The 19,021-nt window shown below is 37.4% G+C and overlaps 1 protein-coding gene across 6 annotated transcripts in view; it reads right to left on the reverse strand.

Annotated features, from left to right (window-relative positions):
* Nucleotides 1-19,021, reverse strand: part of LOC127881997 (polyamine-transporting ATPase 13A3-like) — a 563,467-nt gene that overhangs the window by 499,453 nt on the left and 44,993 nt on the right. For all 6 annotated transcript variants that reach the window (XR_008050372.1, XR_008050371.1, XM_052430335.1 and 3 more), the window contains exons 14-16: nt 17,055-17,199; nt 9,286-9,390; nt 757-913 (exon numbers count right to left, since the gene is read on the reverse strand). Coding sequence is in view for 4 of the 6 variants with exons in the window: in XM_052430335.1 (XP_052286295.1) it covers nt 757-913; nt 9,286-9,390; nt 17,055-17,199 (407 nt within the window). In the remaining 2 variants the exon portion in view is untranslated. The remainder of the gene's footprint in view (nt 1-756; nt 914-9,285; nt 9,391-17,054; nt 17,200-19,021) is intronic.

Genomic DNA, 19,021 nt, shown 5'->3' on the forward strand with positions numbered 1-19,021 from the left:
TGCGTTCTTGAGTTATCATCCGGAAACCATTTTACTATTTCGGGTCACCGTGACCTTGACCTTTGACCTAGTGACCTCAAAATTGATAGGGGTCATCTGCGAGTCATGATCAATCTACCCATGAAGTTTCATGATCCTAGGCGTATGCGTTCTTGAGTTATCATCCGGAAACCATTTTACTATTTCGGGTCACCGTGACCTTGACCTTTGACCTAGTGACCTCAAAATCAATAGGGGTCATCTGCGAGTCATGATCAATCTACCCATGAAGTTTCATGATCCTAAGCGTATGCGTTCTTGAGTTATCATCTGGAAACCATTTTACTATTTCGGGTCACCGTGACCTTGACCTTTGACCTAGTGACCTCAAAATCAATAGGGGTCATCTGCGAGTCATGATCAATGTACCTATGAAGTTTCATGATCCTAGCCCCAAGCGTTCTTGAGTTATCATACGACAACCACCTGGTGGACGGACCGACCGACCGACCTACCGACCGACAGACCGACCGACCGACATGAGCAAAGCAATATACCCCCTCTTCTTCGAAGGGGGGCATAAAAATTTAACTTTCTTAGAGACTACAAATCCATCAAAATACGTATCTAAGTGGTTGAGGGTTAAAACAGCCAGAGTAGCTCCTGACAAGACTGCACAGGCCTGTCTGGAGCTACGCTGGTTAAATACAACATAAAACCAATTTTAGCATGACGCAGTAATATGAGGAAATCGGTAATAGAACAGGATCATCTCACCCGTTTCTTTGTGACAAAGTTGCACTATTTTCTCTGGAGCTCCCTTTGAGAACACAGCCATATTGCTTTTGGTGAGGGTGCGTGTGATCACACTCATGCACTTCAGGTAGTTGGAGAACGGGAACTGACGAACAATACCAACCTCAAACTGGCCCGCCTGCAAAAATAGGTCAATGCAAGGTCAACACAGGGTCAATACAGGGTTAAGACAAGGTTAACACAGGGTCAATGCAGGGTTAATGGAGAACAGGAACTGGCGAACAATACCAACCTCAAACTGGCCCGCCTGCAAAAAATAGGTCAATGCAAGGTCACACAGGGTCAATTCAGGGTTAAGACAAGGTCAACACAGGGTCAAGATAAGGTCAATCAAAGATCAAGACAAGGTCAAAACAGGCTGAACAAAAGTATGTTAAGACAAATGTCAAGAAATACCATATAGGGGCCTAGCTCTGGGAAAACAGGGTTTACTGCATGGGCATAAATAGTTGTCTCAGGCTAATAAAGAAAGACACTTGCTGACTAAACTAGACTTTCCCAAAGTAGAGACCTCCTTCAAACAAAAAACAAATGCATAGTGCCCCCTTTTTTACAGCAAGGCTCATATAAAAAACAAGAGCACCGCATAACAGGTGCCACGCTCTGCTGCGAAAGCTTGTCAGAAATTATTATTTATTTTTTATTATTTTAGAGGTCACAGTGACCTTGACCTTTGACCAAGAGACCCAAAAATGGGTGTGGCCTGTAGAACTCATCAAGGTGCAGCTACATGTGAAGTTTCAAAGTTGTAGGTAGAAGCACTTTGATTTTAGAGCCAATGTTAACAAGAGCTGTCAGAGGACAGCACGCTCGACTATTTGAGTGCTTGACAGTATAATTTAAGCCATCATGGAGAAATTGTTCATATTCAATAATTTATTAGACAAATTTTCAAAAATAAAAAAAGGAAAAACAATTATTTATTTTATTTTTTTTTGGGGGGGGGGGGTTAAGAGGGGGGTATAATGTAATGTGGGGTGTGGTCATTTATTAGACGATCTTTCAAAAATAAAAAAAGGAAATTTTTTATTTTTTTTTTTGGGGGGGGGGGGTAGGGGGGGGGGGGTTGAGAGGGGGGTATAAAGTGGGGTGTGATCATTTATTAGATGATTTAAAAAAAAACAACAGGGCCATGATATCCCTGAATCGCTCACCTGACTAACCAAATACAATCCCAACTGGTTTTCATCAAGATAAACATTCTGAACAAATTTCATAAAGATTGGATGAAAACTGTGACCTCTATTGTCTACACAAGGTTTTTCTATTATTTGACCTATTGACCTAGTTTTTGACCCCAAGTGACCCAAATACAATCCCAATCCAGATTTCATCAAGACAAACATTCTGACCAAATTTCATGAAGATAGGATGAAAACTGTGACCTCTATTGTCTACACAAGTTTTTTCTATTATTTGACCTAGTGACCTAGTGTTTGACCCAATATGACCCAAATACAATCCCAACCCAGATGAAAAGATAAACATTCTGATCATATTTCATAAAGATTGGATGAAAACTGCGACCTCTATTGTCTACACAAGATTTTTCTATTATTTCACCTAGTGACCTAATTTTTGACCTAGTGACCTTGTTTTTGACCCCAGATGGCCCAAATACAATCCCAACACAGATTTCATCAAGATAAACATTCTGACCAAATTTCATAAAGATTGGATCAAAACTGTGACCTATTCTGTCTACACAAACAAATTGTTGACGGTTTTTTCTATTATTTGACCTAGTGACCTAGTTTTTGACCTCAGATGACCCAAATACAATCCCAACCCAGATTTCATCAAGATAAACATTCTAACCAAATTTCATAAAGATTGGGATGAAAACTGCGACTTCTATTGTCTACACAAGGTTTTTCTATTATTTGACTTAGTTTTTGACCTAGTGACCTAGTTTTTGACCCCAGCTGACCCAAATACATTCCCAAGCCAGATTTCATCAAGATAAACATTCTGATCAAATTTCATAAAGATTGGATGAAAACTGCAACCTCTATTGTCTACACCAGGTTTTTCTATTATTTGACCTAGTTTTTGACCTAGTGACCTAGTTTTTGACCCCAGATGACCCAAATACAGTCCCAACCCAGATTTCATCAAGATAAAGATTCTGCCCAAATTTCATAAACATTGGATGAAAACTGTGACCTCTACTGTCTACACAAACAAATTGTTGATGATTTTTCAATTATTTTTGACCTAGTTTTTGACCTCAGATGACCCAAATACAATCCCAACCCAGATTTCATCAAGATAAACATCCTGACCAAATTTCATAAAGATTGGATGAAAACTGCGACCTCTATTGTCTACACAAGGTTTTTCTATTATTTGACCTATTATGTGACCTAGTTTTTGACCTAGTGACCTAGTTTTTAAACCCACATGACCATAATACAATCCCAACCCAGATTTCATCAAGATAAACATTCTGACCAAATTTCATAAAGATTGGATGAAAACTGTGACCTCTACTGTCTACACAATTTAAACAAACTGTTGACCGACGAACGCACGCACACACAGCGGACGCCGGACATCACACAGTCACATAAGCTCACCATGTCGCTTTGTGACAGGGGAGCTAATAAAAAAAGGAAAAAAATATATAAAAAATTTGGGGGGGAAGGTGGGGGGGGGGAAAGGGATTCTGGGTTGAGGCGTGGGGTATTGTTTGGGTGGAATCCATTGTGGTATTCAGGTTAGTGTTGTTTTGTCAAAGTATTAATAAAATCTGATCATAAATAAAGAAGTTATGGCAATGTAAGCAAAATGTTCAATTATCTAAGTACAAAAATGGAAATAATTCTGTGAAAATGCTTGATACAGTTGTCTGCTCTTATTAATAGGTTGGGGTCATGTTGGTAAACAAATATGCAAAATATGAAAGCAATATGTCAAGGGACATAGGAAACATTTCGGGTAGTACGCAAACTTTAACATAGATTTATCAATAATATGCATATTCTAAATATAAGAGGGGCCATGTCAAAATGTTTGATACAGTGGTCTGCTCTTGTTCATAGGTTGGGGTCATGTTGGTAAACAAGTATGCAAAATATAAAAACAATATCTCAAAGGACATAGGAAATATTTGGGGTAGCATGCAAACTTTAACATAGATTTATCAATAATATGCATATTCTAAGTAAAAAAGGGGCAATAATTCTGTCAAAATGCTTGATACAGTTGTCTGCTCTTGTTTATAGGTTGGGTCATGATGGTAAACAAGTATGAAAAATATGAAAGCAATATGTCAAGGGACAATGAAAATAATTGGGGTAGTACAAAAACTTTAACATCTGCACGCTATTGGAAATGGAAACGCCGACGTCGGGGGTGAGTAGGATAGCTCCACTATATATATTTCATATATAATAGTTGAGCTAAAAAACGTTAACAAAATGTTAAGGTTTTAGCACGACACGGACGACGGACACGATGAGCTGGCTATGACGATACCTCAGGTTTTCTCGGAAAACAGCCAAGCTAATAAACTTTGCATTAATTGCTTTTTCAAATGGATAAACTGCAATTCCGAAATTCCACGGATTGCGATATATCTGGCCAGAATACAGGGCTCTCAATGGGTTGACATTTCTTGCGACACCCATTTTCACCATTTAAATATTTTTTTGCCAGAGAAAATAAACAAGAGATGTGTTTGTCAGAAACACAATGCCCCCTATTGTGCTGCTTTGAAATAAAATTTCAATATATCATTTGGCAGGTTTAGAAATTATCTCCCTTTTAATGCTTGTTACTTCCCTTGGATTGCATTTGTTTACTTTAGAACATGACCTGACCTTTCACCACTCAAATTGTGCATCTTCATGAGATACACATGCATGCCAAATATCAAGTTGCTAACTTTAATATTCAAAAAGTTATTGCAAAAGTTTATCCAAGGTTAAAGTTTGTGACACACACAATGAATGACAGACAGAAAGACAGACAGGCCCACACAATAATCCCCCGATCTTTCGATCCGGGGGCATAAAAAGGGTGAACAAATGGGGTCTAAGGCTGACACGCGGTATCTTGGACATCGATATAAAAAACCCCAACTAGAGCTTTGTCACAGACGTGACGAATACCCCCAAAAGCCGCATTGACACAGACTATTTTGCATGTTGTCTTTACAAAAAACAGCGGACACAATGCTCAATGTTTAAAGGGCATTAAGAGACCCTGTGACCTAGTTTTCGACCCGGCATGGTCCATGTTTGAACTTGACCTACACATCATCTAGATACAACTTTTGTCCAAGTGTGTTAAAGATAGGATGAAAACAACTTAAATTAGAGAGCGGACAACATGCTAAATGTTTAAAATGCACCAAGTGACCCCATGACCAAGTTTTTTGCCCAGCATGACGCATATTCATACTTGACCTAGACATTATATAGATACAACTTCTGACCAAGTTTGGTGAAGATCGGATGAAAACTACTTGAATTAGAGAGCAGACAACATGCTGAATGTTTAAAATGCACCAAGTGACCCCGTGACCTAGCTTTTGACCCGGCATGACCCATATTCAAACTTGACCTAGACATCATCTAGATACAACTTCTGATCAAGTTTGGTGAAGATCGCATGAAAACTACTTAAATAAGGGAGCGGACACCATGCCCAATGTTTAAAACGCACCAAGTGACCTCGTGACCTAGTTTTTTAACTGTCATGACCCATATTCAAACGTGGCCTAGACAACATCTAGATACAACTTCTGACCAAGCTTGGTGAAGCTCCGATGAAAACTACTTGAATTAGAGAGCGGACACCATGCTCAATGTTTTAAACGCACTAAGTGACCACATGACCTAGTTTTTGACCCGCCATGACCCATATTCGAACTTGACCTAGACATCATCTAGATACAACATCTGACCAAGTTTGGTAAAGATCGGATGAAAACAACTTGAATTAGAGAGCGGACGCTTAATACAGACCGACAGACTGACAGACAAGCTCACTCCTAATACCCCCCTAAACTTCGTTTGTGGGGGTATAACAAGAGCACTGCATAACGGTTGCCAGGCTCGGCTACGGGTGCAGTTTTAAATAAATGAAAGCTTGTCAGAATTAATTTTTTTCGAGGTCACAGTGACCTTGACCTTTGACCAAGTGACCCCCAAATGGGTGTGGCGTGAAGAACTCATCAAGGTGCATACACATATAAAGTTTCAAAGTTAAAGGCAGAAGCAATTTGATTTTAGAGCAAATGTTTAGGTTTTAGCATGACGCGGACGGCGGACGATACAACGTGATGGCTATGAAATTTACATCGGGTTTTCTCCGATAATGCTGAGCTAATGAAATTCGGTCACAGTGTATATTGCTGACAATTTTTTTAATCTTAAATCAGTCATATAATCATGATCAGGAAATAAATTATATATATATTAATGTTACTGGTATAATATTTAAGTACACTACATTCTTTCAGGTGCGTTGAGTTAATTATATGGACACATACCGTAAAAATCCAGTCATAAGTCGAGATTTTTTTCCTAAAAAATTTGATTAAATTTACAGTCTCGACTTATGAGGTTGTCCATGATAAAATGATGACATTCTACCAAGATCGAATTTGTTTTTTTGACCTTTGACCTTGAAGGATGACCTTGACCTTTCACCACTCAAAATGTGCAGCTCCATGAGATACACATGCATGCCAAATATCAAGTTGCTATCTTGAATATTGCAAAAGTTATGACAAAGGTTAAAGTTTTGGTTAAAGTTTTGGGACACACACACATACAATGACAGACAGGCCAAAAACAATATACCCCTGATCTTTCGATCCGGGTGCATAAAAACTTGTTGAAATACGGAACACAAAATGTCGTCTTTTAACTGATACCAATTAATATAACCACAGTTTGTCGCAACATTTCTCTTGTTTTAATTTTTATTATTTAATCCAAAGTTTTCATGTAAGCAGGTGTTTTTTTAACAACTGAATGTTAAACAAAAGATCAAGTCATTTTTAAAGTCGAGCGAGAATTGGCAACCTGTGTGAATTGACAGTTTGACGTCATCAAAGGAAAGCCGCTTCCTGTCAAGAAGCCATAAAGCATCACCCTTCTCGCCGATAAATAAGATTCCTTTAATTTGTGAAGCGACATGTTTAACCAATAGCGAGTTTGTTATTCACTGGTAATTGTCCAATTATGTTTGAGCACGTTCTTAGCTCCGCCTTTGAAACTGTTATGTAGAACAAAGGTGGAGTTAGCGGTCTATTTGTTATGTCAATCATTGTAATAAAAACGTTTTTTACCAAGGAAGTAATCAATTGTTTTGATAGATTAAAAGTACAAAGATTTGATTACAGTGATCACAGTGTGTCATCGGATTATAAGTTTGTGGATTATTACTAGCGTGGACAATTAAGTGCAAACTTTATAATAATATTTATTAATTTGACTAACACATTTGATTTATGAAAATGCCTGGAAAAAGCAAACGCCATGCGTATTACAACGCGTTTAAAATACACCTGATAGAATTTGCAGAGCAATCAAATAATAATAGTGCTGATAAACGCGAGTTTGGTGTTTCGTATGTTGTTGTTGTGTAAATTACGATGTACATGTATGTGCGTTTTGGTTTCTTATGTTGTTATCTTTGTTATTATGTGGTTCATAATGATTGGCTTGTCTATATTTTTATATGTATTATTTTCGATTTCCTAAATATATATTGTATTGATTATATTAAACAAAGTACATAATACACGTGTCCTCTATGTCTACATCGCACAGTGCTATAATGATGTCATGGTATATGTATAGAATAAAAACTTCCCGTACATTTAAAATGGCGTCTGTTTATGAAATTGGACGGACAATTTCTGACTCGACTTATAACTTGGACATATTCACAATCTCTGATATTCATATCATTTTTTACCCCCCGACTTATGAGCAGGTAGACTTATGACTGAGTTTTTACGGTAGTTCTAACCCTGCATACTAAAAAAAAAGATTTCCTTAAAAAAAAAACCTGTTAACACAATGATGGGTGTTTTAGGAAAAGGACATCAGCTTTGAACATATTTGTTATATTCATATTTAAGAATGCTTTATATATATATGTAACAGTTGGCAACTCCAGACATTAGGTTTTATTAACCAGGTTTTCCGAAGGAAAAAACTGGTTATTAGATTGGCGAATGCGGGCGGGCTGGCTGGCTGGCGGGCGGGCGGAACAAGCTTGTCCGGGCCATAACTATGTCGTTCATTGTCAGATTTTAAACTCATTTGGCACATTTGTTCACCATCATTGGACGGTGTGACGCGCGAAATAATTATGTCGATATCTCCAAGGTCAAGGTCACACTTTGAGTTCAAAGGTCAAAAATGGCCATAAATGAGCTTGTCCTGGCCATAACTATGTCATTCATTTTGAGATTTTAAAATCATTTGCCACATTTGTTCACCATCATGGGGACGGTGTGTCGCACGAAAGAATCACGTCAATATCTCCAATGTCAAGGTCGCCACGACTAAAAATAGATTTTTTCAAAAACAAACTTACAAAGGGGGTTAATTTTGTTTGTTCATTTTAAAAGTTCAGTTTGAGTTTTCTCCCTTTATCAGATTTTTTTTTCACAATGAAAACCTGGTTTTGTGACAATTTTGTCCCTTGTTACAGAAATGATCTTGCCTCTTAAATAGCTTTTTGAAATGTTGTGAAATAAATTCAGATAAACAAATGGAAGTAATCTGAAAAAATATGACATACCTCACCAATATTTTGAGTGGAAACAACTGGTAGTAATTACAAAAAAGATTACCTCTCCTAGAATTTAAGAGAAAAATAAAAAATATAAATAATAACCAAGTTTTTCTCCCCTCGTTTTTATGAGAAAAAATATAATCATAATCATAATAACACAGATTACCTCCCCTACATTTTGAGAGAAGAAAGAAAATAATAATAACCCAGATTACCTCTGACACTAAGAATATGAGAGAAGAAAATACTATAAATTTACCTCACAATATACTTAACAATTTTCTATATATTTTTATGAAAAAGCTACAACTTAAAGCGAAAATAAATGCAATATTTTGCACATGGAGACCCCCATAACAATACCTCTTCTTCAAGGCCATTCTAAGCTGAATCGATAAATGCAATAAAAAAGATGTCATGTACAAACCAAGAAAGAACACAAATCAAAATTAACAGTTTTTGCACCTTTTTACGGCAATGTTTGAGTAGAATGTAACCTTTTTAAGTGCAGTGTTTTACTTAAGTATCCAACTTTATAATATTTCAGGAATTAAGCAGTGAACACCTTTTCATGCCCTATCACTAATTCCAAAAGATAAAAACAGAACAATAGTCCAAATGATAAAACATGCCTTTGAGTACACTTTGATATTTTTTTGAGAGTGCAGCCCTACATGACAGGATTATTTTGTATAATGTAACCTAAATAATAATAGCCAGTATTACCTCCCCTAGATCCTCTTCTTGGAAGGTGTCTCTGGTAGCTGGCTTCACAATGGTGGGCATGATGTTATCAAACTTGCTGGTATCGGCTCCTGGCTCCTCCAAAGTCTGAAGACATAAAGTCAGCAACATTTAAAGTGGGTTCCGAGCAGATGTGAAAGGCTTTGCCTAATTAATGTCCCTTTGGGAAAATGGGGCTTAATGAATGTGCTCAAGTGTCATCCAAGATTTATATGCACATGTACTTTTTTGTTTCGGGATCAATACAGAATGCATAAATGAGGCTTTAAAGATATGAAATATTAAGACAAGAGGGCCTGAAAGGCCCAAAGTCGCTCACCTGAGATAACAAGAGATTATTGGGACAAATCTTCTGACCAAGTGTCATGAAGATCAAAAATAAATGTGGCCTCTAGCTGTTTTTTTTTTGGATGAAATATTCGGCGTTAGTCGGCCCCATTCCCCCATCTTTAGAGTATATATTTTTCCCCAAAATATTTTTTAAATTCCCCTCTCGGAAGTGTTATTCAATTTTAATCAATACCTCATTTAAATACGTCTTTCGTTACGAATTTACTACAATTTTCCTGAACTGCATCCACATGTTTACTTTATTTTAGCCTTTACCGCAAACCGTACGTAGTTCACTATCACGACTTTCGCTTTACGACATCTACTGCAAACCATACGTATTCCAACATGTCGCACAACAACAAAAGCTATTGTTAAAAAAATTGAAAAATCTGGTTTAACTTAAAAATAAATTGATATTCTTTTCTAACAAGTACAACTTAAAAGTCAGTCATCTTCAAATGCCGGCAGTGAAACGCCAGAAACGTCCGGTCAAGAGAGTGTTGAAAGACTGTTTAGTTTGCTCAACCTGCTTTGCACCCCACAGAGAAACAGGCTTGGGGAAGCTACACTGAAGTCCCTGATCAGATTTTGTCTGCACACGGAGAGACTTGGTGAAGAGGAGGTCACCAGAATAATTGATAAATTCGCTGAAAAGCCCAGAAATGTTGAACTTTGAACATGAACATAACATGTTAATGAATAAAAGAGTTTGAATTATGTTTTTCTCCCTCTGTATGGTGAATTATAGTGTTAAAACTTGATTTTGTACTGTTACTAGCTAAGCATAGAAATTTCCCCCTTTTCCCCATTTACGCGCGAATTTTCCCCCTCTCAGGGGACCCGACCTCCTTCCCCCAAGCTGAAAAAAAAAACTGCCTCTAGAGTGTTAACAAGGTTTTACTATAGCCATATAAGGAAAAATGCCCCACCCCCAACCGGCATCATTTTTGAACTCGTCCAAGATATTATTGGGATGAATCTTCTGACCAAGTTTCAGGAAGATTGGACAATAAACGTAGCCTCTAGAGTGTTAACAAGATTTTACTATAGTCATATATAGCCATATAAGGAAAAATGCCCTTGGCAGCCATGTTTTTCAAGCAAAGGTTACCATTTCTGAACTCACCCAAGATATCATTGGGACAAATCTTCTGACCAAGTTTCATGAAGATCGGAAAATAAATGTGGCCTCTAGAGTGTTAACAAGGTTTTACTATAGCCATATAAGGAAAAATGCCTCGGCCCCTGGCGGCCATGTTTTATAACCAACCAGCATCATTTTCGAACTTGTTAAAGATATTATTGGGATGAATCTTCTGACCAAGTTTCATGAGAATCAGACAATAAATGTGACCTATAGAGTGTTCACAAGATTTTACTATAGCCATATAAGGAAAAATGCCCCAACCCCTTGGCAGCCATGTTTTTTAAGCAAACATAACCAATTTCGAACTCATCCAAGATATCATTGAGACCAATGTTCTGACCAAATTTCATGAAGATCGGAAAATAAATGTGGCCTCTGGAGTGTTCACAAGGCAAATGTTGATGGCGCACGATACACGACGGACAAAAGGCGATCACAAAAGCTCACCATGAGCACGTTGTGCTCAGGTGAGCTAAATACAAGCAAATTTGTTGAATTGATATCCCCCCCCCCCCAAATTAACTTTATTTATGGATCTGTGCAATCTTTTGATATACAGTATCATTTTTAAGTGTAGGGTATTAATTAACAGGAAAAAATTAAGTTTTTTATAAATTGCAATTCTTCTGATTAAAATCTAATTACCCATTAAGCTTTATGCTTAAATCTTGTAGCTAATTCGAGATATAGCCTTGAAAACTTATAAGACACAAAAAAACAAAGGGCAAATAACTCTTAGTTAAGAAAATGCAGGGTTTGGGTTCTTATACATAGCATTTTTCAAATTTGATTTCTACACACCCATGAAGTTTTATGATAAAAAGTTGTATTGTACACATATCTGAGATAAAGCCCTGAAAAGTTTCATCACAAAAACAACAAAAGGCAACTAGAGAGTTGTCACAGACATAACGAATATCCCCACATGCTGCATTGACACATAATATTTTGCATGTCGTCTTCACAAAAACAGCAGACACCATGCTCAATTTTTTTTAACGCACTAAGTGACCCCTTGACCTAGTTTTTGACCCAGAAAGGCCCATGTTCTAACTTGGCCTTAAGATCATCTCCATAAAACTTCTGACCAAGTTTGGTGAAGATCGGATGTAAACTACTTGAATTTGAGAGCAGACACCATGCTGAATGTTAAAAAACGCACTAAGTGACCCCGTGACTTAGTTTTCAGCCCGGAATGGCCCATGTTCAAACTTGTCCTAGAGATCATTAAGATAAAACTTGTGACCAAGTTTGGTGAGGATTGGATGAAAACTACTTGAATTAGAGAGCGGACAACATGGTGAGGTTTAAAACGCACTAAGATACCCCGTGACCTAGTTTTTGACCTGGCATGACCCATATTCAAACTTGACCTAGACATCATCTAGATACAACTTCTGACCAAGTTTGGTGAAGATTGGATGAAAACTACTTGAAAGAGAGCGGACAACATTGTGATGTTAAAAACGCACTTAGTGACCCCGTGACCTTGTTTTTGACCCGGCATGAGCCATATTCAAACTTGCCCTAGACATTATCAAGATACAACTTCTGACCAAGTTTGGTGAAGATCGGATAAAAACTACTTCAATTAGAGAGCGGACAACATGGTGAGGTTTAAAACACACTAAGTGACCCCGTGTCCTAGTTTTTGACCCGGCATGGCCCATGTTCGAACTTGACCTACACATCATCTAGTTACAACTTCTGACCAAGTGTGGTGAAGATTAGATTTAATCTACTGCAAATAGAGAGCAGACACCATGCTCAATGTGTAAAAGTACTAAAAGACCCTGTGACCTAGTTTTTTATCTGGCATGGCCTATGTTCGAACTTGGCCTTCAAATCATCTAGATAAAACTTCTGACCAAGTTTGGTGAAGATCGGATGAAAACTACTTGAATAAGAGAGAGGACACCATGCTGAATGTTAAAAAACGCACTAAGTGACCCCGTGACCTAGTTGTTGACCCGGCAAGGCCCATGTTCGAACTTGGCCTTAAGATCATCTAGATACAACTTCTGACCATGTGTGGTGAAGATCAGATGAAAACTACTTGAATCTGAGAGCAGACAACATGCTGAATGTTTAAAACGCACTAAGTGACCCCGTAACCTAGTTTTTGACCCAGCAAGGCCCATGTTTGAACTTGGCCTTAAGATCATCTAGATACAACTTCTGACCAAGTTTGGTGAAGATCAGATGAAAACTACTTGAATTAGAGAGCGGACAACATGCTGAATGTTTAAAACGCACTAAGTGACCCCATGACCTAGTTTTTGACCCCGCAAGGCCCATGTTCGAACTTGGCCTAGACATCATGTAGATACAACTTCTGACCAGGTTTGGTGAAGATCGGATGAAAACTACTTGAATTAGAGAGCGGACACTTAATACGGACCAACAGACAGACAGACAGACCGACCAACCAACAGACAGACAAGTTCACTCCTATATACCCCCCTAAACTTTGTTTGTGGGGGTATAATAACTCTTATTTAACAAGAGGGCCATTATGGCCCTGTATCGCTCCACTGCTGAAAAAAAGCTGAAACAAATATTCTCTTGCAAATACTTAAATATAGGCCCTATTTAAGCACATGTACACTTTTGTGACCCCCTGGGCTTGGTCAAATTTAACCCCAGGGGCATAATTTGAGCAAACTTTGTAGAGGACTACTCTATCTCACTACATGTACATACAAAATATGCTAACCCTAGGTCCTACAGTTAAGGACAAGAACATTTAAAAGTTTTCACAAAATAAGCAAGATATAAGCGTATATAATGTTCAATTTTGTAACCCGTGGGTCAGGGTCAAATTTGACCCAAAGGGCATAATTTGAACAAACTTGGTAGAGGACTATAAGATGTTACTGCATACTAAATTTGGTAGCCATAGTCTGAATGGTTTTCGACAAGAAGATTTTTAAAGTTTTCACAAAATAGGCGCTTTATAAGCGTTTATTCAATTTTGTGACCCCCAGGGCAGGGTCAAAGTTGACCCCAGAGGCATATATGAACTAATTTGGTAGAGGTTTATTAGATGTCACTACATACCAAATTTGGTAGTCCTAGGCCCAATGGTTATGGAAAAGAGTATTTTTAAAGTTTTCACAAAATAGGCCCCATATAGGGTCGTATGTTCAGTTTTGTGACCCCCAGGGCAGGGTCAAATTTGACCCAAGGGGCATAATTTGAAGAAATTTGGTAGAGGACTATTAGATGTCACTACATACCAAATTTGGTAGCCCTATGCCTTATGGTTAAGGACAAGAGAATTTTTAAAGTTTTCACAAAATAGGCCTTATATAAGCATATGTTCAATTTTGTGACCACTGGGGCAGGTTCAAATTTGACCCCATGGATAAAATTTGAACAAATTTGGTAGAGGGCTATAAGATGTCACTACATACCAAATTTGTTAGCCCTAAGCTGGATGGTTATGGACAAAAAGATTTTTTAAGTTTTCACAAAATAGGCCTTATATAAGCATATGTTCAATTTTGTGATCCCCCAGAGCAGGGTCAAATTTGACCCCAGGGGCATAATTTGAACAAACTTGGTAGAGAACTATAAGATTTTACTACGTACCAAATTTGGTAGCCCTAGGCCCTATGTTTATGGACAGGAAGATTTTTAGCCCTAGACCCAATGGTTATGGACAACAGGATTTGAAAGTTTTCACAAGATAAGACCTTTATAAGCATATATTCAATTTTGTGATCCCAGGGGCAGTTTCAAATTTGACCCCAGAACATAATTTGAACAAACTGAGAAGAGAACTATATCATATCACTACATACCAAATTTGGTAGCCCTAGGTCATACAGTTATGGACAGGAAGATTTTTAAGTTTTCACACAATAGGCCTTATATAAGCATATGTTCGATTTTGTGACCCTCGGGGCAGGTTCAAACTTGGCCCCAGGGGCATAATTTGAACAAACTTGGAAGAGGACTATAAGATGTCACTACATACCAAATTTGGTAGCCCGAGGCCCAATGTTTATGGACAAGAAGATTTGTAAAATTTTCAAAAAATAAGACCTTTATAAGCATATGTTCAATTTTGTGACCCCCCGGGCAGTTTCAAATTTGACCCCAGGGGCATAATTTGAACAAACTAAGAAGAGAACTATTACATGTCACTACATACCAAATTTGGTTGTCCTATGCCATACAGTTATGAACAATAATATTTTGAAAGTTTTCACAAAATAGGCCTTATATAAGCATATGTTCAATTTTGTGACCCCCGGGCAGGGTCAAACTTGACCCCAGGGGCATAATTTGAAAAAAAATTGGTAGAGGACTATAAGATGTAAGTACATACCAAATTTGGTAGCCTTAGGCCCAATGGTTATGGACAAGAGAATTTGGAAAATTTTCACAAAATAGACCCTATATAATCATTTGTTCAATTTTGTGACCCCCGGGGCAGGGTCAAATTTGACCCCCTGGGCAGGGTCAAATTTGACCCCAGGGGTATAATTTGAAGAAATTTGGTAGAGGACTATTAGATGTATCTACATACCAAATTTATTAGCCCTAGGCCCAATGGTTATGGACTAGAGAATTTTTGAAAGTTTTCACAAAATAGGCCTTATATAAGCATATGTTCAATTTTGTGACCCCTGGGGCAGGGTCAAATTTGACCCCAGGGGCATAATTTGAAGAAATTTGGTAGAGGACTATTAGATGTCTCTACATACTAAATTTGATAGCCCTAGGCCCTATGGTTATGGACGATAGATTTTGAAAGTTTTTACAAAATAGGCCTTTTATAAGCATATGTTCAATTTTGTGACCCCCGGGGCAGGGTCAAAATGACCCCAGGGCTATAATTTGAAGAAATTTGGTAGAGGACTATTAGATGTTTATACATACCAAATTTCATAGCCCTAGGCCCAATGGTTATGAACGAGAAAATTTTGATACTTTTCACAAAATAGGCCTTATATAAGCATATGTTCAATTTTGTGACCCCCGGGGCAGGGTCAAAATGACCCCAGGGCTATAATTTGAAGAAATTTGGTAGAGGACTATTAGATGTTTATACATACCAAATTTCATAGCCCTAGGCCCAATGGTTATGAACGAGAAAATTTTGATACTTTTCACAAAATAGGCCTTATATAAGCATATGTTCAATTTTATGACCCCCGGGGCAGGGTCAAATTTGACACCAGGGGCATAATTTGAAGAAATTTGGTAGAGGACTATTAGATGTCTCTACATACCAAATTTGATAGCCCTAGGCCCAATAGTTATGGATGATAAGATTTTGAATGTTTTCACAAAATAGGCCTTATATAAGCAAATTTTCATGTTGAAATCTTACATGTCATCTTAGGAACAGCCCTGAAAAGTTCCAAATACAAAAACAACAACAAAGGGCAATAACTCCTAATAAAGAAAGTGTAGGGTAGTGTTTTTTTGCATGGCACTTCTCCTCAATGATATCTATACACCTATAAAGTTACATGTTGATATCTTATATAGTTTTTGAGATATAGCCCTAAACAGTGACTGACTGACGGACAGACACAACCAATTCTACATCCCTCCGCCTTTTGCAGGGAATAACAAATCATAGAAGTGGATTATATATATATATGGGACATGCTCTAGAAAAAGGGAATTTAATTAATGTGGGTAAAGTGTCTTCCCCACAGGCTAATCAGGGAAGACTGTTTTGTTAGGAAAAATCAATTTAAGGCGGACTGTGCAGACTGCACAGGCTAATCTGGGATGACACTTGCATTAAACCACCTTTTCACATAACAAGGCTCATATACGTATATATATGTGTCTTGTTCTGAGCTTAATTCTTGTGCAGTCTGCACAGGCTAATCAGGGACGACACTTTCCGCTTGAATGGTATTTTTAGTTTCAAGGAAGTCCTTCCTTACCGAAATCGTCTGAAAATAAATTAATTCTTTGCTAACAAGCAAAAAAGTGACAACAAACATTACAACAAACACCAAATGCAGAAGGAGGTCCGCTTTTATCGAATTAACATAAAGGAAACGTAAGTATGTAAATCACATTAGTCAAACATGAAATTCCCCGACAACACTTCTTGATTTTCCGACATTTTTCCAACACAATATCAAACTTTAAACAAATATATTGAACCACAACGTGCGTTGTCTCCTGTAAGCGGGCCTTGAATGACGCTATACCTGCCAAAACTCACGAAAATCCCGTGCATTAGTAAACACGCATGTTTATTGAACTGTGACAAAAGAATAGCAAATATATGTACCCATTTAGTAGAGTTGAACATGATGACATCCATAGGGTCCCCAGAGATCTCCCCGTCAATGATGGTCAGTGAGTGACAGGTTGCCATGCCGATCAGCAGTTCCTCACGCTCTAGATGACTGGGGTCACTGACACTGGGCTGGAAACTGGAAAAATACAGAGTTGAATCAGTTTGACCCCTGATTATGCATTTTGACGCATTGTTTGGCCTTTTGAAAATCACATTTAATTTAAGACCTTTCTTACAAGGATGAAGGGATCAAGTTTTAAAGCTTTCATTTCAAATGGCTTGGGTCACTGACACTGGGCTGGAAACTGGAAACACAAAGTTGTATTGGCTTAACCTTTTCCCGCTCAGAACCAAAGTTAAAATAGCCATATGCAAAAAGCATAAAACTGACAGGCTGTTCAGTATCTTAGGTTTGAAAATTAAGCCTTTAAAACTTGAATAAATCAAAATCATTGACACTGTGCTGAAAACTGTAAAACACATAGTAGTATCAACTTTACCCTTTTTTCACTCAGATACCTCATACACACACTTGGACACATTTGTTATCCCTTAAAAAATTAAATTAAATTGAAGACCTTTCTTACTAGATTCAAATGTAAAGCCTTCATTTCCAACCCTCAGATATTGATGAACAACAGGAAACAGCATAAAATCTAAAGAGACTGTGAGTAATACACAGGCCTTTCTGACTTATTGCTGGTTACATTTAGGCTTTTCTGACTTATTGCTGGTTTTATTTAGGCTTTTTCAAGCAGGGGTTAACCCTTTAATACCAACATACGTATTTTCACGCATTTGTAGTCCTTTAGACAGTTATATTTGTTTTAAAGGTTTAATTTCCAACCATTAGTCACTGATGAGCAGCAAAGAGCATAAAACCTGAACAGACTGAGAGTTATCGCATGCTGTTATGGTTTTATGCTGTTTGCACATGGCCATTTTCATTTTGCTTCTGAGTGGGAAAGGTTTTAGGCGAGTATGGCATACTGCGGATGTTTATGTAATTCTGCACATGCTTTGCTTGACTAATTTGGTATGGATGACCATACATTGGTAGGGACTCTGTAAGAGAAAACATGTGTGTACCTGACCCTCGTTTAGTAGAATGTACATACTATTTTTGGTTTCAGCCGAAGATGTTTACGCAAATTTGGTATATATAAAGTTTGTACCCCAAAATAGTACTATTCACTATCAGTTTTTACTATTTTCCCCAGTAATTTGTTATTTAAAGTGAATAGAAAATTTACAAGTTTTCTATAACCTACACTACTTTTCTGGCTGGTACCATAACCATTCCCAAAGTGTTAAGAATAAACACTGAATGTGATGTTTTTTTGGCAATCTTAATGCATGTGTAGAAACATATTCACTTTACATGCCTCTTGATGAAGAAATAATATTTTATAATAATTTAACCACAACTTAGTCACAATATGAACAATGATAAAAACAATGTCAGTTGAGGTCAATACAGTCAACCTCGTATTAAGAGACCACAAAAGGGAGTAACCCCAAAGTGGTCTTTTAATAAAATGGTCTTATAAAAAAAAAGACAAATTCATAGACTGATTCTTTGACACCACTTTCTTGTTTATCATTCAAATTATATAAAATAATCCAGATATAAGTGTAGCTGGACATTTTATTACCTTGCAATTTAATAATTAGTAATAATCACACAAAACACAGTTGCCTTTATTGACGATTAATGTGTTTTAAGAATTTTGTCAACACAAACATTCGCCATTTTATGGAAATGTACAGGAAGTTGATATATCGGAACTACTTGGCCATTTGCAGAAAGCTGAGACAAATGTATTAATTGTTTCAAAGCTTATGCCTAGTAATTACAATTGCAAATAATTGGTACTGAACATGCCTGAACCACGTGTTAAATATCAGCGCATTTAATCATTAACCTTTGTGCTCAGAGGCGGAGCTTTGCACATGCT

This window comes from Dreissena polymorpha, chromosome 5, assembly GCF_020536995.1.
Source record: "Dreissena polymorpha isolate Duluth1 chromosome 5, UMN_Dpol_1.0, whole genome shotgun sequence".
Classification (NCBI taxonomy): domain Eukaryota; kingdom Metazoa; phylum Mollusca; class Bivalvia; order Myida; family Dreissenidae; genus Dreissena; species Dreissena polymorpha.